Here is a 21,688-nt window from a genome sequence, read left to right as displayed (position 1 = left end):
TTAATTCATGGAAGACCCAAATGTCAGGGAAAGGCAAAGCCATCTCTGACCTTCCCCATTTGCAGACTGGGCACCCTTGTGGGCATGTGCTGACCACTGTGGTGAGGCACAGCCCAGGCACAGCAGCTACATGCAAGCCTGGTTTCATGGGGAGTTAATTGGGGTCCATATAGAGTTGCCAGGCAGTAACGAGGTCTCCTGGCTCTGATAACTCTGTCTGCTATCAAACGACTGCTGTGCTGCAGCTGGAGAGATGGAAAGCTGTCAGTTATGTGGGTCTTAAGCACCAGCCTTTCCCCTCGGAGAAAGAGGAGGGCTGTGCTGTAAAACTTTCTCCTAATTACACATTAGCAGGTTTATGAAGGGAGAAGCAGCTGAGAATTAAGGACTTGCTGAATGCGAGTAGCGTTCCTCCTACAGAGGGCAAAATTAAAATGTGGAAGCATTTGTCAGAGGCAAAGGGATGGATTATCATGCAAACTAAGGGTAGGACAAGAATGGGAAGTGAAGGCTGACTAACTGTCAACCTCAGCATGTTACTTGTGAGCAGAAGAGAATCAAAGGCCCCATGGCAGATGCCGGCAATGCAGCTGCAGCCTTCACTTTGAATTTACTGACTACTGCTGGTTTGTGTCCACGTTTGACACTGCACTCCCTCATTTGTTTAAAAATAAATAGAAAAGGAAGAAAACAACAACAACAACAACAACATTTCTCAAGACACCAGAAAGAAAACTGAAGTGAGAGCTGCCCTTGGGGTGTGGGAAGTGAAAACCAGCATTTGTGGGAAGGACAATCCCTTGTCCAAAAACAAGTTCTGCTGCTTTCATGGAACGGATCATCCAGGGCAACAAAAGAAAACACTCCCCAGAGCTGTTTGCATCCTGAACTCATGATGTGTGGCTGATCTGCAGTGCAGCCAGCCTGTTCATGCCAGTCAGAGTGCTAGAGGTTAATTATTGCCTTTATTATTAAGCTGCAACTCTCTCCCACTGGGACTAAGTCATGCACTGCTTGGGAAAAACAAACCAACAAAACCCACAAGGCATGGTGGGGAGCGAGCAAGCACAACAGGACACCTCTGTTGTCTTGTCCTGCTTCAGAGGCTTTCCTGAGGTACAGAGGCTGTCCCACACCTTGAGATGCCCACAGCAGGCCAAACTGTGCATGAAGCCTACATGTGGATGTGTACTCCTGGCAGTATGGCTCCCTAGGCCGCAGGGCAGAAACACACGCTTTGCAGAAAGGGGATAACTGGGGAGGAAAGCCTGTGTGACACTGCTGCATGTTTTACAGGCCGCATGCCCAAAAGTAAAGCACAGTATGGAGAAAGATGTGTGGTTGGGAGAAGAGGTGCAAACTCATCCTCTCCGCTCCATCAGCAGTGCTGGGAACCTTCACATTGATGTGCCATTTCTGTCTTTTGTTCAGCAGGTAGAAACAAAGGACGTGATCTAATACCCACTTCTTAGCCAGCCTAGTGGATGTCAAGGGAGTGCTTTCTGTGGCAGTCACACAGGCCGCTTAATTGCATTTCTTGTAATGCAAAAGGAGCTAAACTGGAATCCATTTCTCCAGGGACAGATGAGTTGAAGGAAAAGAAAAACTCTTCTGTTTCTGTAATACCTTCCTCTAGCACAGATCACTCTGGAAAAAATATTGGTTTGCCTGCTCCATGCTGGTGTCTAAGTATATTCAAAATGCACAGGAGACAGTCAGCCTGGTCACCTGCCATAAATCTGGGAGAGAAATGGGGAAATGAAATGAACAATCTCAGTTGCCTGCTGCCACCATTGCTTAACCCAGCAGGGCAGCTGGAGGCCTGCAAAACACAGCGGGGCACTGAAAAATTTGAAGGGAAGTGGCAAAAGCAGGTAGAGTTTGCCATTTATGACAGAAAGCCACCCTCGTACTCTGATGGAAGAGTCTTGGCAGGGAGCTACAGCAGGGAAAATGAGATGATACAGCATTTAACGTTTGGGGTAATGAGGCCTATAATAGATGACACTTGAGATGTGAAATACTAAGGTAGTGGTATTGCATTTAAATATTGGCAACAAGCTACAGCTTTTCATCTGTCTGTTCAATGTCCCTTTTTTTGATCTCAGAAGGATGAATATCTCCTCCTTCCTTGATTTTATGTAAAGGGCACAAGTCAATTGCTCTTCTCTTGGACAACTGGTACTTAAAAATAAAGGTTGCTCCAATCCATGTTCTACTACACACACAAAACAACATGCAGAAGCAAATTCACAGAGTTATATTAAAACAGAAATGGCTCTGAATGGCTGGCCCTGACAGGAGGAATTAGTCTCCTGCCTTTGTTAAGCTCATAATTCAGATTTCAAACTCTTCCATGCAGAGATGAGGAAGAAAAGCAGTAGTGAAAAGAAGCTGCCACTTGCGTGAAATAAGCAAGTGCTCCAATTAGTCCTCTCCTCTCTTGGATCACATTTCACGCTTTCTACAGCTGCAAACCAGAACTAAGGGTGAGAATCCAGCATACAAATGGCTAGTTCATTTGCTACAGCAGCATGAATAGGATTAAAATAATCTGAGGAGGAATTAAATGCCTCAACAGTCAGGTTGCAAGAGCAGGAGTATAAGATCCCTTCTTTGCGTTTCCAGGATCAGTGGCGTGAGGCCAGCTGGAATGACCCAGGGTTAATGCAGCTCAGACCTGCCTTGGAAGGGCTATTTTTTTCCTGCTCAAAAAGAGTGAACCACAAATCCTATATCCTTAGACGAGAACTGTGAAGTGTTTGTGCACACCCACAGGTGAGACAAGTCCAGCAACATCAGATGGGTTTGCAGTGCTGCAACTCAAACAAATGTGAACATGGGGTACAGGTTTCCCTCTGAAACAATCTTACTCTAAAAACTCTGTTTGGGGAACTGTAAGCTGGTAAGCAAACCTCAGCGAACAGTTTAGGTTTAACTTACTAACACTGTTCAAATATGAGAGAGAGCATTTTCTGCCTATGAAGAAAACAGAGCAGGGATCAATAAGCTGATGTAAGGCAAATGGAAGCATTTGGTGACATGCCTTCACTTAAAAAAAAAAGTCCACCTGAGATAAGTAGGAAATTCCAGTGCTTTGAGAACGTACACATTTTCCTTCACTTTGTTTTGAAAAAAAAACAACAGATCATGTTAAATGACAGAATTTTGGGGTCCCCACACAGCCTCACTACAGAATAAGTTCTACCAAAGGCAAGTATGGAAATTTGTAGCTTCATCAACAATCACAACGATTTTGTTATCGGTCCAGTTAAATACAATTATAATCATTGGTTTTAAATGTAATCTTACATTCAAGACACATACAAGAGGGAGTTCAGATCCTTTATATAATCAAACAGATAAGCATTAACTTAATCAATATATAATCAAGCAGTGTGTAGGCATCTAGAAGTGAAAAAGCAAAGAACAAGCAACCAACATGGGTATGTCAAGTGTAAATCATGTTTAATTTCCTCCTGTGACAGGGTAGCAGACCTTGTCAATAGAGGAGAAAGAACAGACATCATCTATCCTGATTTCGGCAAAGCTTTTGACATCATGACATTCAAACATGGCCTACATGAAACAAGTATCTGGTAGATGCATCAACGGCTGGAAAACTGTACTGGAGAACAGTTATCAGCACTTCTGTCAGAGTGGAGGGAATTTATCAAGTGAGATTACACAGGGGTCTGGCAGTATTCGCTGATTTGTTAATGGCTTGGCTACCACAAAGTGCATGCTTGTTAAATTGGCAAGGGGGTACCAAGCTGGGAAAGGCTGCAAACAAGCCGGAGCAAAGACCTCAATTTAAAACCATCTTCTCCAGCTGGGAAAATACTGTGGATAAAGCAGAGGGCAACTTCAGCTAGATGTAATTGCCAGAAGCAAAGGAGCTCTGGGAAGGCACCAAGAGAAACAGTGGTGATGAGGAACTTCCTCTCGCCCACTAATGCCCTCCTTGCAAAACAAACGGGGTAGCCACGCATGCACGCTGCTGCAGTCCTGGCCTGGTTATTAACAGAGATTAACTGCTGTGTTCTGCTGCTGAACGATAGATTTTTGGTCCTCAAAAAGCAGTTTGCCAGCATTTAAGTCCTTGTGTGTGAAAGATGCTGTAAACATTTAAGTGAGTTTTAATTATTAACTGTATTGGTTCATCAGCTGGATGATTTACCAGTGATGTACCACACTAGAAACTAGAGCAATTAGGGTAATTTCCTGTGACTGTGCCTAAACAGGAGAAAATATGATAACCCATCTAATAAATCAGCAAAGATTTAGCGCTGGTTGGGAACTACTCTGTCTCACAAAATTCCAGTAGCTCACTGGGAAGAGAAAGAGCATCTCCACTGCAGGGTGGGTTTCAGCGTGGGCTGAATATGGGAACTCAGGACAATGAGCTCTCTATGACTCCCATGGCTTACCTGAGGGCCGTGCCTCTATAATGTACCCGGTTGTGGGTTTTTCTCCAGAATCTCCCTCAGTCCATTGTACCGTCAGCCCAGAAGCAGATTTTGTCACTAGAATTTCCTGAGGGGAGCCGGGAGACCCTGGGGGATTAAATGACAACAGCAAATGTTGGGTGTTACCAGAGAGGTACTTTGGTATTCCGCATTTCTTCTCCTGATAGAGGAAATAAATAATCCAGGAGTACTGGCCAACATATATTCAATATAAACCAGCTCAATAAGATGCTGGCCTAATTTTTTACTGGCACTAATTATACAAGTGTATCTGCTAAGAAGGAATGAGGGAAAACTGATATAATTGGAGGGAATTTAAGTTGTTATGATTATCTGGCATCTGTTATCACTGATCAAATAAGAAAACCAACTGTTTCGGTACACACATTGAACCAAGCAGGGAATGTTGAAATTCAGCCTCTTGGCATGTCAGGAAATCTGCAGACATCTCCCTGTCCATAAGCCAAAGTGTCAGGAAGAAATAACTGTAAACTCTTCCTCTGGTTTAGGCAGAACCATTCCAGCTTGGACTCCTTGGATAGCACACCAACCAGAATTCTGAACCACAATGGATGTAGCTTTGAATTCCCTAGGTAGCCAGTTTGCACTATGATTTATTCACACTGTTCTGTTTATTCACATCAATCTTTTAGTTTTCTAGAAAGAAAAAGGAAGATGTTTTTCATGTGCAGATGTGAAATCCACTAAATCATGCTCCGTGCTCCTGTGATTCAACTTCTCCTTGGCTTAGAAGCACATGTTAAACCCTGAGCGTGCTATTCTTTGCTATTGGGCTGCATTTGCATCACTGATCCAGCTCCTGCCATGTTTTTATGGTTCCACTTACCTTCTGCTGGCCCAGCTGTGACGTTGGCTTGCAGTTCAGGTCCATAGGCAATGGTTCGGGCTTGCACTCTGAATAAATAGGTCATGCCCTTGGTGAGATCTCGGACCTTTAGCCAGCGTTGCCAGTTCCCTTTAATGTCCACAGTCACCACCTTACTGACCCCTGGGATAACCACATGGATGAAAAATAAGAGAAGGTTGCAATGAAAAAAAGAAAAGGAAAAAAAAAAAAAAGCTTATTATATCTAGATGGTAAGCAAAATCATCTAACAGTTTGCTAAGAAAGTATTTCTTACAATTAGCAGGAATTTAAGTAGTGATAATAGCCAATTTTCAGCACTGATAAGTATAATTAGAGTTTAAGCTTGATAAGTGGGTACTGACAAGAAAAAAAACCTTACAACACAACTGGGAAATTACCAAGAGACTACACGCAACTTCACTAATTACTCTGGGAAGAAAGGAGGAGGTAAACGAAGAGGACTGCAGTGTTGCAGATTGCTTCCTAAACAAGCACTTCTCTGCTCTTTCTTTGCTGAATAACCTGCAGTGCTGCCTCGGAGGAGGAAATGAGGCTTCAGGTTCTTTCCTTCGTGTCCTGGCTCTTGCACCATTATCAAGTGAATGTGGAATGAAGGACAAATATCTCGCAGGCAGCTTCTGGGTATAAGTGCCACTGCAGCAGGGGATGCAGTCAAAGCACTATTCACTTGGGGAAGGCTAAAGCCATGACTTGTCTTCCAGTCTTCCGCACTCTCCAGAATTTTTCTTAAACGGATGAATTAAAATCTAGTTTTTACTGAAAATTTCTACAAGTAAATTAATGGAAACAATTTGATACATAAAATATTTAACAGAACAAACAAAAATTCAAGTGACAGAGTCCTTTTGGTATCGTCTGGTTCTGTACATGACACATCTCCAGCCAAGAAGATAGGAAGAGGGAAAATGTTTTTTCCCACTAGAGAAGGCTGCCTGCTAGTTTTTCTCCCCCGGGAACGCCAAAGGAAGAAGTTTTTCAATCTGGATGCTTATGTTATATGCAAATCAAGACACCTCTTTCAGTTTTTATCAGTTAAAGGAAGAGTAATGTCCAAGCGATTCCCGTTCAAAGTTTTCTCCCGGACAATTTATAATTCAGAGGATTTTTTCTCACTTAATGAGGAAGCAGTAGAAGTGCTCCCTCCTCCCTTAGGTGCACTATTTCATTTCTCAGAGACAAATCAGGAAGCATTTGTCATTTCAAAGTAATGTTCCGAAGGAAAAAAAAAAAAAAAAAAGAAACTGTTAAAAAAAGGCCCCGGGGCAACTTTGTTGTCTATTATGGTGTAAAACATAACACCGTTAAGCTTAAACAATAAAAGGTCAGGCAGGGAGAGGAGTGTGCTGCGGAACAGACTGCTGTTAGCAAGGTTTGTGAAACGCGCAGGATTTACGTGGTGGCTTACAGAGAGAAGGCAGGAGGTGTCACAGGGCTGAAGGGGCTCAGCCAAAAATCACAGCTGGGAGAGAAGTCAACAGTCAGCAGGAGGGGTCTGGCATGGAGCTGCAAGCATGGAGCAATGGGAGGGCTGGGGATGGGAGGAGATGCAGGGTGATGCCAGCACTGCCATGTGCTCTATTTTCAGCAACTTGGGCTTTGCCTCGAAGCCCTCTAAATAAATGAGCCGAGTTTTTCTATTTCTCTAAGGAAAATGATGGCTTTGAGGGAGGGGTTGCTTACCGTGGAGGGGAAGTAAATGCATTTGATGAAAGAAAAGTGTTGGTACAAAAGGAAATGGATAGAAATGGGAGAAAAAAATAATATCTATCTATCTATCTATCTATCTATCTATCTATCTATCTATCTATTATTTTATAAAAATAAAAATAAATTTAAGTAAAAATATTTATATAATAATTTGAGGGAAAACCCTCTAAAATCTCCCTGCTTGCACCAGAAATAAATCTACAGAGGGAGGACAGACAACTTGGAGTCAGAGAGCAGAGGTGGGGAAGAGAAGAAAACAAGGGTTTTGAGGATGTTCAGTCAAATGTGTACAGAGAGAGCATGATCCGACAATTCCATACTTTCAGGGGAACAAAATGTATTCTCAAACACTGTGTAGAAATGAATGTAAGGCAGGAAATACCCAAAGAGCCCAAGTCTCCTGCATACTCTGTGCACATTTCTTGGTCAGAATTGGAAATGCTTTCTATATTAGCTCTTTCTGCTTGGATCTGCCAACCATAAAAGCTGAAAGTGCTTTTAGGCTCATGTTTTCATTTCTAATTTTCTCAGTGTATGAGACATGGATATTCAGACAATATAGATCTTTATTCCTTACAGAAGAAGCAAATACCAGTGATTGATATCCTTATTTCAATGGGAAAAAAAGTTTAAAATGGATTGGCGATGGCTGAAATTACTCTCCATGCTGTCACACTGCCAAGGCTGGACATCCTATCGAACGACTGGCAATCTACCAGAAACACAAAAATGTTAATACAGCCATTCCCAAACTTTGCAATCTTTTCTAATTCAACTTTGAAATTAATTCACATTTGTTTTCAGAGAAATTGCCAAATCCTTTCCTCATGCTGTTTTGCAAAAGAGCGAAACGTCTGTGGCCTTTGCAGTGTTGTCTTAAATCTACTGCTGGGTTAGAAATTCTGCTTGAAAACTCCCTGTAAACAGACACGACCAAATCTCTTTCACAGTTATCCTCCCCTGTCAGAAGCAGCAGTGGTACCAGTGATGACTAGCACATTTGATGCCTGGGCAATCTCTGCGATAACAGAAGTGACACAGCATGTGATAAGCAACACAAGTGAGCCTGACGACTATTCTGGGATGGAGCCCACTCAGCAATTTGAAAGTGCAACATGGGGAGACAATCAGGCACTCTTCAGCTGACTTTCCTCTTCTTCCACGTCGGATAACAATGGCAGTAAAATGACTTTTCAAATCACACAGAATATAGTTTGTGCAAGAAAATGAGTGAGGACAGACAAAAGCTATATTCCACAATATTATGGTTTGCTGAGCAGTTTTGGCAAAAGCGGAATTGTTTTACTTACCCTCTGCCACCTGGCTTCTCTTGGAAAATGGCAGAGAGCAAGTAGGAAATTGGGCAGAGATAAAAGATGCTGCAGTGCTTTTCTGTCATTTTCCCATGAATATGTATGATTTTAGGTCTTTCTTACCCTGGACGGGAGCCAAAGGCTCATAGACTACTCGATAACCCTGCAGGACTCCATTTGCTGCTGTCGGCTCGCCCCAAGACACATTGAGTGTCGTGGAAGTGATTTCAGAGAACGCCAAGAAGCTGGGAGCACTGGGTGCTGAAAGGATTACAAATGGATTGAATTGCAGCAGGCGTAGTCAATCTGATATACATATATATTATAAAACACTGCGTTTTTTTGTCCGGTCTAAATCTAAAGGAGACAAAGTAAGAATGGGATTTATGAATTGTATCAAAATTTCCAGTAATCAATCAAAAGCACAGACTGTCTCCCTTAAGAAAAGCAGCTACTCTGCTGCAAAACTGGGTCTCAGCAGCAAGCAAGGAGACACAACAGAAGGAGAAGACTCCCACAGGAACACTAAGTTTGGCCTTTGCTCTCCATCTTGCCGCTGACTATCAGAAAGCTTGCAGTGTTTTACTGTTTGCTCTCCCCCCATCATGATTAGTGGAGATGCACTGCAGAGGCTGAGGTTTCTCAAGCTAACTCCCTCACAAGAGCAGGGCTGAAGACAGCAGGGCACTAAGAGAGCACGCAGCCCCAGAGCTCATGTGCTCCCTGTGGCAGCCACTGCCCTCATGTAGCTCAGTCTGATGGCAGGGCTTCAACATGAGGGGCTGCACAAAGCATCCCTCTTCTCTCACAGGACTGCTCGGGAATTTCTAGGCGCTGCTAACAAGTTCAGATTTTCAGATGTGATAGCAGAGGCCCCAAAGAGACCCCCAGAGTTGCATCCTGGATCGACCTGCAAAGGGGTTGGGCGTTCTGACCATCCGTTCCAGCTCCAGCTCTCTGCTCCCCTTCCCACATGGTTGCGTTTTTTGATCCTTTCCCCCCAACCAACACAACGTAACGACCCAGCTGAAAGTTAACTCTAAACAGCAGTGCCCTCCTGCATGCCCCACACTCCCTCATTGGCTACCAGCAACCACCAGACCTGTGCTTTGAGGTGGTCACATACCAGCCTGGTGTGTCCTGCCCGCCGAGGGTCTGCTCCTGGGGCCGTCCCCTGCTGCATTGAAGGCAGAGATGCAGACCAAGTACCGCGTGTGGCTGGTCAGGTTTTTGAGGCGGACTGTTGTCTCAGGGAGGAAAAGGACCTTCACTTTCTCCGTGTCATTCTGGACGTCGCTCTCCCAGTAATAAATCTGTTGGAAACAGTGAGATTTTTTAGCATCTAGCTCCCAAACATCCCAGCATTGCAGCCGTACAGATCAGCAGGATGGAGCAGCCTTGCTCTGGACTCTCTGGTAAATGGCAGCTTTCACCCTTCTCCATGTGCCCAATCTTTTCTTTTTCTTTGGCAAATTACACCGAGTCCAGTGGCTGTGCAGTTGAGTACATCATTCAAAAATAAAGCACAGGCTGAAGAATATGGTCTGATGACAGCAGATCTGAGCTGCCAGAAACTCTGCGAGGAGAGGTCAGTCTTTTAATTCTCCCTGAAATGCTAGCCTATCAGCACTGGCACCGTGATATGACGCTCCCATCATTCACTTCCCTGTGCACACAACTGTGCCACCATTTGTGTTCAAAGGACAGACAAGGAAATGCCTTTCTGAAGAGGGAATGAAGATTTTCCCTGAAGTTCCTTGCATTACCCTTCTCTGTTCTCCCTTGCACAATTTTTATCCTGATCCCATAAAATTAGGATTGGGGAAGACGATTCCAAGAGAGAAGTGGTGCCAGCCCTACTTATTGGACAGGCCTGGCAGTGTGTGCATTACAACAAGCCAAAGCAAGCCAGAAAATGGAGAGAATGAGCCAAGGCAAGACTCTACCTTGGCTCTACAAGGCAAGCTGTTAGAGCCATCTATATACATAGAAAAGAAAAAGAACATGAATTGATATATAAGGTTGCTTGCTACTGCCAAGAAGGGATGCCAGATTATTCACATTGGCTTGACTTTTCTTCACTTATGGGTCTAAATTCATGGAGAGAGGCAGAGCCAGACGCTGAAGACAAGCCAAGCTCCAGTGTTTGTAGACTTGCCCATTTCCACTCTCCGAGGGTCCTTTCTCATGCTGGAGAAGCTAAACAACATGCCTCTGCAACGTGCTTGTCTCATATAAACCAAATGCAATTAATGCTATGATTTAATTTTGTTAAAGTTAGGGAAATGAAATAATTCTGAAATCTCACCTGGCTTGAGCTTCTAGTTTGGAGAAAGTTCTGCTTTTCCTAATGGCTTTGGAACAGTTGATACATGGAAAACTCGGTTAGCTTACTCCAGTACATTCCTTGCCCCTAGCTTTTTTGTGCTGGTTGCTTTTTGGAGCAGATAAGTTGCCCGCACAAGCGTAGCTGCCTCCCTGTCTGCATGCTCTCTCTCCCCATGCTTTCCTTTCCCTTTCCCTGCAAATAGCAATGTGCTTTTCCCTTTCTTCTCTCTTCTCCCCATCTCATTTCTTTTGATTTTGGAACGCACAGCCATTTCCATACTACAGGCTGAATACTGCCTTAATTTGCCTTGTGCAGTGAGGGCAGCTGTAGTTGGAGAGCCATCTCACAAGTAATAGAAAAGCCACGCAAGACAAATGAAACTAGGAGAGAAATAGAAGCATTGCCTTGTAGCCTTGTATGTTCCCATTTTGGCTGTCGGCAGGAGGTGGGTCCCAGGTGAGCTCCAGCTGGCTTGCAGAAAGGGAGTTTACTTGGATGTTCTGTGGGGCCATCGCTGGTGCTGGAGAGAAAGGAAGACAGAAGAATTAATAGTGACAAGCAGAACTAGTTCATATCCAGGCTGCAATTTTCCATTTGTGGAAGGGCCGAGGACAGACTGTTTATGCCGTGAGTCAGCTCACAGAGCCAGCCCTGGAGGTATCCGTATCGCTGGGAAGTCTCAGGTATAAAGCAAGAGCATGCAGAGACTGAGAAGCTCCCGAACCTCCAGAGGTGATGTTCTGTGTCACACAGACCGGGTTAGACATTGAATAAACTCAATCCTGTCAGCAGCTTTGGGAAATAAAAGAGAATTTTTTCTTTATTCTGTAGTAATGTTTCAGGCTTGCCTTTGTCAGCAACATGGTGCTCCTGAGCAACCCGTCTTGAAAACAGCTGTGGGGAGCAGCACAGCCCCCTGCCCCAGCAGCACAGCCCCCTGCCCCACCAGTCCGGCCTTTGGACTCAGTGGCACATCTTTGTATCAGCCCCTTTCCAAGGACCAAGGCCAAGGTATCACCCCATATCTAGCTGGGTACCAATCAATCTGCCTCACATTTTCTGTACGACAAAATGGCTTAGCTTGCTACTCATTAACTCTGATCTCGTATCACACACATACACATAGCAGACACCTTAGGTTCCTGATGGCACTTCTTTGCATCGTGCTCTGCAAGAAAATCAATCTTTGGCTTCCTTCAAGTATACCTGGGTCACACCAGCTCTCCCTTCTGTCGGGATGCAACATGGTGCTGGTGGATTTTCTTAGCCAAACAGCACGTGTTCTATTTACAGAAGAGATGCCCAAGCGCATCCTGTTCCAACTCCAGAAGTAGGAAGGGAAAGGCAGGGCAAAGGGCACGCTTCTCCACAGCCTTCACCCTGACTCTGAGAAAGCAGCCTCTTTTCTCTCTGCCCGTGTATGGGCCATAAATAGAAGTGATAAAACATTCACCACTCGAGTAAGATAGGCCCAGTTATCTGTTCCTCTGGAGACTTCCTTCTTTAGAGAATGACCTTCATAAGTCACACTTTTCTACCAATACTCCCTCCCCCCAGAGTTATAAAATAAAATAGTAATTAACACCCACTCAGCCTGACACCAACTATTTATTTTGTTCTAACTGTGTGGTTTCCATATTATCACTGCCCACCCTGCCGTTAATGGAAATGTTAATAACCACCGCCAGGTTGTTGTGACAGATGCTTGGGCTCATTATCAGAAATTCTTATTTACCGCTCCATTAAACGACAGAATCGCACAAAAAAAAACAATTCAATCAAAACTAACTGGAGGAATTTTAACAGCCACATTAATAATCCAAAACATAAATAAAGTTAATGTCTTTTGCATGTTTGCCACTGGCAACTCTATTGCAAAATTATTGCTGTACAATTAAAATGTGAAAGGTAAAATTGTAAATAGCCGTTATCTGGGGTGAAAACTGTTTGTTTCTTACACCTTTTGTCTCCTTTTTGGCCGTGCATGGCAAACGCAGGGGGTGGTGATGACCAACTGTACAGCACAGCAGCCACACACTGGCCGGTTGCAGGGGTGCTGCTGCCTGATGCTGCTGTTGCACCTCTGCTCTCCAGGGCACTGCCTGCACTCAACACAGCACAATGCTGCTCTGCCAAGGGCCCCTCCAAGCATCTCAGGGCTTTGAGACCTTCACTCTGATGCACACATCAGAGCAGTGGGGCCAAAGCGATCGCACAGAACAAACCTGGAAATACATCTCAGGGATTTGGAGATGATGACATGCTCAGAGAAACGGGAATATGTACAATCACAGAAGAAAACGGATTGCTTTAGCAGTGTATTTTCTCTTCTGGGTAGTGACAGTACTGGCTGTCTTGAGCTGACAGCTTCAAAGTGCTCTCAGCACTGAGGTCTGAAGTGATGACTGCAATAGCATTTTTCTTTGGATCCTATGTGCCAGCCTGGAACAATTGCTGCTTCCGAGCTGTGACCATTAGAAGAGTTGGTGTGTGCAGCCTCCTGCCACAAAAAACACCATCTTTTCCTCAAATCCTTTATATAGAGCATGTCTAAGAAACACAGTGGTTAAAAAGTGCCAGTGATCACTCTCCACTGACACCCGCACTGCTGGAGCTGCACTTTTGCTGGCGCGGAGGTGGAAAATTTGATGGGAGGGGAAAAATAAAAAATGATAGACTGCGTGAAAAAGGCATTTCAGCACCTCAGAGCCTCAACGAGATGCAAATTGTGTTTGGTTTTGTGCCCCGTGAGTCTGTCCCTCTGTTCAACTTTCAAAGGCTGACGTGCACAGGTTGGCAGTGAGGGACAGCAGCACTGTGCTGCTCACGCTGGCTGTGGCTCTGAGCACACAGCACACGTTCCCACATGGGTAAAATGCAATGCTTTAAACAAAACGAAACACAACCCTGAAGAGTTTACCTGCTTGGAACCCTGAGCCATTTGCCAAACGTGTGGACAGCACATGCCAATAAAAGAAATGCATTTCAAATGCGAATTCAAAAGCCTTTTACCTTCTAGGAATGCGGTTTGAGATTACTGAGCTCTGATTTTATTTTTTCATGGCTGTTGAAACCACTAATATATAAAAGCAAGGTTAAAGCCGCATACCTCACACTGCTTCAGGTGTTAGTGACATTATCAGCTGCAGCAGGAGTGACACGGAGCCCGGAGGGCCCAAATTCAGGTCTTGGCAGGTGGAAAGCATTTCACTTTCCCTGAAAAAATGCATGTATTCATGAAGTCTAATTCCCTGCATGTATCCCGCTTTGTTATCTCACGCAGATATTTGCAAACATTTCTTTTCTTATCTGATCTCAATTCACCTTTAAGATTGTCTCCTTGACAGTCTCTCAGTCAAAAAGGAAGGAGAAAAGCCTGAGCGGGTTGTGCAGTAATTAGTGAAAGTAATAACAACAGCAACAACAACTATGGGCTGGAATGATGGCAGGTTGTGTAAAGACGATGAATCTATCTGAGAATGGAATGAGAGAGAGTAAAACTGAGTGTGTGGATAAAGTTACACATCCAAATCCACATTTAAATATATCACTGTCCTCATTTCTCAGTGGAACTGAGTGCCTCTGCTCGCTCTGCAGACAATTTGAGCTTGCAAATGCTTATAACCTTTAAAGAGAAGGTGCTTGAAATCCCCAGTGGCTCTGCACCAATCTCCACGCTCTGCTGAAGGTTCACCTTAGTTTTTCTGCTGTTTGCCTGGGATATTTGCTCTCTGGGCTGTGTGACACCGAGAGCTTTTCATCAATATGAAAGTACTATTCCTTTTCTTAGTGACTGTCGCCACGATGCTCTGTAGCACAGGTAGGCTACAAATCCCTGTGATTCATCAGGTAAACCTAATAGCTGTTTTCTATGAAGCATTTCTTGCTGCTCTTACAGCTGCTCAGATTTCTGGCTAGTGAAAGGTTTCTCCTCTACCGACTTTCTAATTATTTCTATAAATGCCAATATTATGTTGGGGAATTCGTAGACAAGTCTGGGACATGATGTCCCTGGTACTCATGCCATTTAAACATAAAAAAACTACAACCATGGAGAAAAATGCAGTTAAAGAGACCAAAGATTTTCTGTGCATCCTCTTGATCCTACAGTCCCAAACAATCCCAAGCAAATTCCTCTTCTGTAAAGACCTCTGATCCTTTTCTATCTAGCAAGCTTTTTCCCTCCAGTTCATCAAAGCGTGCTTTTGTGAATGCGCCTGCCTTTATTCCCTGGTAATCAATATATTTGCATTTTGGTGTTAGCACCCAGAGGCCAGAATCTCATTGCACAATGTGTTGTATAAACACAGAACAAAGAGACAGCTCCAGGCCTAAAAGCTTCTAATCGGTATTTCTGCACACTGTAATGGAGGGTTGGCTGCAGCATGTTCTAGCACAGCAGATGTAATCTTATCTACCTTCTCTCTGCAACAAGAGGGAAGACAGAGCAATATTCAGTGCAGCATATGCTCACAGTTAAGGCACGCACATGCAGAACCTCCCAGGTTTACACACAGGTTCCTGGCACACACAGCCCTGGAAAATTGAGCTGGAAAGGACTGGAGAAGGCTCAGACAATCCAGGTTCCCATGTCACGTTGGGCTCAGCTCTGCTGTCCAGATGTCTGTGTGATCCTGGCCACTGACCCCTTTCCAAATTCCACTGCAATCCCTGCTGCATGGGTTCTGTCCTGGCAGCAGGACACAAAGCATCCCTCCTTCTCCCTTTGCAGAGGTAAGCAACTGTTACCCGGAGCATTAAAAGCCAGACACAAGAAAACAAACAGAAGGCCACAAGATAAAATATCAGAGACTGGTTAGCACAATGGGAAATGCCAAACACAAGAGATTTTCTCACAGTCTGGACTTAAAGAAGAAAGGCGAGGATGGTCTCTCCCAACAAAACGAACAAAGTGGTGGATTTGCAGATGTTTGCAGTTATTCCTTCCACCAAGGAAAAGCAGTGTGAGAGAAAAGGCATTCAGTGCTTATTGGCCATTTTCTTACAGTGTCTGTGAAGGAAAGGTGGGAGCAGGAATGCTTCCTCTGTGCAGCAGTGCTCCGTGCCATCAGGAATGCTGTGTGAGCTATGCTGATTAGCTCAATAACAATTACTTAATTGTGCTTCAAAAACAGCAACTGAAGCTGCTTTCCGCTGTGACAAGGCAGTACAAGCTATATTTAGAACGTAAAAGATGTTTCCCACCAATTTCTGGCTGTTTTAAGCAAGGCTGCATTTTGTGATGAAAGTACACACATTTTTTTTCCGAGGGCTGCACGTTGTGGGGCTGCTCAGATGTATTTCAGAAGCAGTAAGATGGGCAGATCTACATTCAAAAGCATGCATACTGACACCCTTAATTCTCCAATACAGCCCTGTTTGCTGTCATTGGACCTCTCCTACCCAGGCACCAAAACTCAGCACTCTGCCTCTTACCAGTTTGGATACCCTGCTATGTGACAAGAGTCTGAGGAAAGGAGCAATCTGGTCTCTTCTACCTTGGAGAAGCCCAACCTCTATGGGAGAATGGCTGGAAACAGACTGGCTCCAGTAGGGAGTAACCCTTTCTTCAGGGTGTGGAATTACACACTGTTTTACAAGACTGCATAGATCAGAGTCAGAGAAATGGGAACATTTCCTAGTGTATCGTGGACCAGTGGAAGCTGATATAAGACCAACCTTAAAAAACAACTTTCTCACCCTTGTGGAAGCTGATGGAAGGGGGATTCTAATTGTAGCCAAAATGAAAGATAAACAGACAAATGTACCTCGGTGGAAAAGAAGGGATAGACACCGCATCACATTTTTAAGGGTATTAAGGTCATGAAAAACTGTAAATAAAAGCAGATGCTATTGAAACCCAATGGTAACATGCCCAGGTTCTCTGCTTAGTGCTGGGCAGCTTTCCAGTATTGTCTAGGTGTATTCTCACCTTCTGGAGAGGTACAGAGAGGGATGCAGGTGGCTAAAGGAAGAGAGATCACATTCACCACACGTACTGGAAAAAAAACATTGAAATGAAACAAAGACATGGATAAAAGAAATGGATACTCATGGACCCAGACTAGAGGAGGTGATCTGCCAATGCCATTTTTTCAAACCAAGGAGGCAATCATGTTCTGAGGAAATCTCTATGGATATGACTTATTCATGAAGAACCTTTATAAACTGGCAAGTGAATCAAACAGAAGTAATTCTCATCCTCTCCTTCACCAGTGCAATGGTGAAAACACTAATGCTATGATTACCAATCTTTTAACATGGAGATCAGCTTTCCAAACAAGCCATGTGCAATCCAGGATGTTCCTGAGGCAGATACAACCTGATGTAAAGAAGTTAGAGTGCTCACATTACAATGCCTAAACGACGGTGGATGTCACAAAATAGTACTGTGAAATAGAACCTGTAAACAAGTTACATATTTTGAACCTGAAGGCTGCAGTTTGATTTAGCTAATAAAAGCCTAAAATAGGCTATCACATTGCATACTGAGATTATCCATCATGAGGCTGAGAACACCTGACCCAGAAGTAAAGCTCTTACAAAACTGCAAGACTGCTTCTGGAAAGGGCATACAGGTGGTTAAAGCAGGGAGGGGAAAATAATAAAACAGGCTTTTGTTCTGTATTTCTTCTGAATCAACAAGGATCTGCTCACACACAGGCAGCCAGCAGGGACGGACCCATGAGCAGGAGCAGCACGAGCTGCACAAACACACAGGTATGAACCTACAGCTGGAATCCCTTCTCCATTACAAGGTAAATTAGGGATAGTTCCACTAAAGCTAGTGGAGCTAACTCAGCTGAGGCTTTATGAGCGAGAGCAGCGTCAGCTCTGACGAGTGCAGGATTCATTCCCAGGAGTAACACATGAGGTGGTGAAGAGCTGAAGTGTTTGATAGCAGCCCAGCTCCTCTTTCACCTGCAGCAGGAGTGGGAGCAGCACTGCATGAGCAAGTAATGCTCTCAGTTTTCAAGAAGTCTGTCCAGGAGAGGGGCAACATTACCTGCTTCAGACCACCTCCCTGGGCCCCCTGATTCCCAAGAGCCCTCCTCCGTTTTCAGGTACATTCCTCTCATTATAACGTATTAATCCCACGTGTTAATATCATAATACTGTAAGTTCATGGCAGCAGACAAAAGCACCCTCTTAATATTCACTAACAGCAAGACCTTCTGAAGCCTAATAAGCACCAACAACTCCTTATCCTCCACTAACGTCATTAGAGCGTATCGAATAATTAGGGTGAATCTTCACCAGGTTTCCTTATACCAAATACAAATACAAACTGTACCACAAAAAGCCAATCTGAGCAGGTGAGATCTGCCGCTGAGATAACCTCTCACTGCGGTTTTTGAAGTAAGCTGGGCAGTTGACCCCCACGAGAGTTTAATTTAGGATTACAGATTGCAGAGCTCAGGCAACCCCAGGGACACCCTGCAAGACTGTGATCTCATGGTCCTGGGGAGTGAGAGTCTAAATTTACATCTATGCTTTGGAGTGAAAGTTTTCTCCTCGCTTATTTTGCAGTTATAGTGCCTGTGAATTCATTTCTGCTGTCTGTTTTATGCTGCAGACATCTGGATTGCTGTGGCCATCGTGTTTTAGAATTATTGCTAATTCATACTAAAAATTGCAACTTTTTATGCTTTCCATCCACAACAGGCAACCTGAAACACCTCCAGTGCCATGATTGACGACGGGTACAGCAAACAGATGTCAGAAAAGAAAACCAACTGTGTTTCTCCACAGTTGGCTTCACAGCAAAGCTGAGCAGAGGAGGCAACGCCACAGGAACTGAGACCTGTAAAGAAAAGCCTATGACATTTTGCTCACATATCCCAGGATGAAGAAAAACAAGCAGAGCAGGACTGTGCAATTAGAAAGAGCACAGATTTGGCTGCAAATATCCTTTAGTCAAAAATACTCCAGCTCCAGCCTGCTTGAATGTAAGTTATCAACCTGGGGCTTCCCCACTTCCTTACCAGGGCGATTTATGGTCCATTTTACTTTACTACTGATGGCTCATGTTTTCGAAAGGAAGGTTAATTTCTTTGCTTTTAATGGAGTAGCTCTGCTGCTAGCGCAGTCAGGCTTTGCATACACGATCAGGCTTTCCATCCCTCTGCCCTCTGTGCAGGGATGCCCCCACATCAAGCTCTTCACGGGCCATGGAACACTGCAGCAGAACCACCAGCCGCCCATTTGTCCTACCACTCCCACTGCTGCTTGCACCAACTGCAGAACAAAGGCGAGAGTCCAGATGGTGAAGCTGAGAATGGATGGTTGTCTGTCTCAGGCTATGGTCAGTGCTGAAAATCGACATGAAATTGTTGGGGTTTGAGACAAAAGTTCATCATTTGGGCAAAACATCGCATGACAATGGCAGTCCCACACCACCCACAACAGTAAGAGCAGTGGAAGAGGTAAGGAAGCTCAGATGATCAACATCTGATTTTAGTTTTTGCTTGGACGGAAACATCTTTCCTACACTGAGATGTGATAAAAAGAGGCAATTAAACCAGGGCTAAGCAGGAGCTGATGCACTGTATAAAGCATTGTGCTGTACCAAAGGCTGCTTATGACCAATATTAACAACTTAATGAGCTGTTAATGAGGCGCACATTCAGCTTTTACTTGCAGCATGAAAACATTGCAAATCATTTTAGGGAGCTTCTGGATAGTCAATGGAGAATTAAAGATGTCAAATAAGCCCATCAAATCTATGTCTCAATCTGGACACTGCTTTCCAATGCATTCGCTTAAAATTCCTTTTCCTCCATGGCAGAATAACTTGCTTTGACAGCAGTACGGCTCTCACTTAGACTTTGCTTCTTTCTGCCTTGACATTAGATTTCAGTCTCCAGAGAGCTGCAGGGATGTCTTTTTGACATGTTGACATTAAGGACACTTCTTCCACAGACTCACACTGGCACAGTTACTTTCTGTTTTACCATTATAAGATCAGCTACTGAGCTAAGTTACCACATTTGGAAGTTTAATTATGAAACCTTTGTGCTCATCTATAAACAAATTAAGAACTTAAAATTACCCTTTGAAAATAATCAGTTGGAATAGGAAAGGGAGCTCAGGTCTATCCAGAAAATTCATGTCCATAATTCCCCAGCAGTGCAGCTCCACCAGTAACAAGCAACGACTAATGCTCTAATGTAGGCACACTTTAGTTTGTTATTTTTTACTGTTCTGTCATAGCCCTGCAGGATTAGATAATGCGACTGAGTGCTATCTATACTGCTATTACCACCAGTGGAGCTGAATTGATGGGAACAGCAAATCCACACTGGACTTGCTGCAATCAAGCCCCACATGGAAACCATGTATAAAGTGAGTCTGGAGTTTAAAATCCACCTTGAAACGGTGATGTGGTCTACTCAGTGGCTCTCTGAAAGGGAGTGCTGTTGGGACACATGAGATGTAGCCATAATGGCTTACAGCAGTGCAAGAGAAGCCAAAAAGAGGCTTATTTTCTGTTTGGAGTGGGAAAGGTCTCTTCATTTTTTTTTTTTTTTCACCCCATCATCTTCCTATAGTTTTCCTTCCTCGCTCTGCTCTGACTTTACTCTGGTTTTTTTTCAGTATATGTTTGGTGAACTTGGCTTGGATCTTTAACTCCAAGCTCAGTGGAGAACTCATGTCTTAAGGAGAAGGGCACTGGGGACAGGACAAAAACCCAGCATCACGCCCAGAGTAGGGCATTCCTGTTTATTGCAACAGCTCAGCAGATTCTTTACATTGAAGTTAAGGGAAAAAAGAAAATCTATGTTTGAAACAGCCAGCCATCCCCCAAAAGCGGCCTTTTGCTGATGTTTAGAAGAGTCAACCACTGAAAAGTAAATATTTTAATGTATCACAGGTGTAATGCTGTTAAGATGCCATGGGAGGTCAACCCCTTTATTTAAAGTGGGAGAAAATGAAGCCTATGATTTATTGTACTAGTTTCCCTTGCCTTCCTCCCTCCCCTTTTGTTTATCAAGGGAAGATGCCGTCCCTCGGCTGACAGGTTTTAGACTACTGCAGTGCGAAATGGCCACAACAATCCTTCTCTGCCCTTCTCCAGTGGGGGCTGGGATGGAAATGCCCACCCAGCTCTTCCAGCCGTGCCAGCAGCGACACACAGCTATCTGCATAGGCACAGCCAGCCACGGAGGGACAGGGCACGTGTGTCCCAGACAGATAGGAGAAAACAGCCAAAGGGCCGCAGCAGTCTGATTGAGGCTGCCAGCTTGAATGTGTTGAAATGTTGTCATTCCTCTTGTAGGTTGTTAACAAGGAGGCACGGGGGACTTCTCTGCGCAGCATCTTCTCAGCTCCATTGCGGGCAGAGAAGGAGAAACAGTTCCATGCTACAGGAAAGGGGGGCCCGAGGTAGTGCTGAGGGTCTCCCTTCTCCACAAAGCAACCTACAACAGGGAGGTGAGGTTACACATATAGCGAGCACATAAAACCCGCAGAAAGAAACAAAAACACTCAAAGACAAAGCAGCCTTGTTCCGACGGCCTTCCCCAGCATTAGCAGGAGAGACAGAAAGGCATTGCCTGAACACAACCAACCAGCTTGGAAGTGACATGAATTCTTTGCTAGAAGCAGCTCACAAAAGGACGTTGGTCACTGCTTCCCTGTGAGGCTTGCCTCTCCTTAGCATGGCTCCTATTTTGTATTCTCTTTCTCAATTCAAAATCACTACTTTTGGTCTTGGAGCTTTCCAGATAGTTTCTGCTCCTTGACTGTTAAAACACTGGCAACTCCAAGCACAACTGCAGGGCTGAGCCTCCATCCTTGCTCCAGGTGTGGCTGTACAAAACTAACTTTGGGAGCTCCAGGAACAGCTGTGGAGCTGTGGGCAGATGGAAATAATTGTGATAACAGCAGGAAGAGGAATATTCGCTTTGGCCTCTGTGAGCTCTGCACCAAGGCATAAATTCAAGTATTTGTATAGGATAAGAGAAGAGAAGCTCAACTC

General features: G+C 44.3%; 1 protein-coding gene across 10 annotated transcripts in view; it reads right to left on the bottom strand.

Moving 5' to 3' along the window:
- The window catches only part of SDK1 (sidekick cell adhesion molecule 1), a 362,240-nt gene that overhangs the window by 20,105 nt on the left and 320,447 nt on the right, over nt 1–21,688 (bottom strand). For 8 of the 10 annotated variants that reach the window (XM_085237875.1, XM_085237877.1, XM_085237878.1 and 5 more), the window contains 5 exons: nt 11,112–11,227; nt 9,505–9,691; nt 8,502–8,639; nt 5,317–5,478; nt 4,431–4,556 (listed from right to left, as the gene is read on the bottom strand). In XM_085237875.1, coding sequence (XP_085094001.1) covers nt 4,431–4,556; nt 5,317–5,478; nt 8,502–8,639; nt 9,505–9,691; nt 11,112–11,227 — 729 coding nt within the window. Of the gene's footprint in view, nt 1–4,430; nt 4,557–5,316; nt 5,479–8,501; nt 8,640–9,504; nt 9,692–11,111; nt 11,228–20,587; nt 21,129–21,688 lie in introns of those variants that run through there. The other 2 variants (XM_085237882.1, XM_085237883.1) reach the window with 1 other exon arrangement.

Source organism: Meleagris gallopavo, chromosome 16, assembly GCF_905368555.1.
Source record: "Meleagris gallopavo chromosome 16, MGAL_WU_HG_1.1, whole genome shotgun sequence".
NCBI lineage: Eukaryota > Metazoa > Chordata > Aves > Galliformes > Phasianidae > Meleagris > Meleagris gallopavo.
This window is presented reverse-complemented; position numbering and strand designations above follow the sequence as displayed.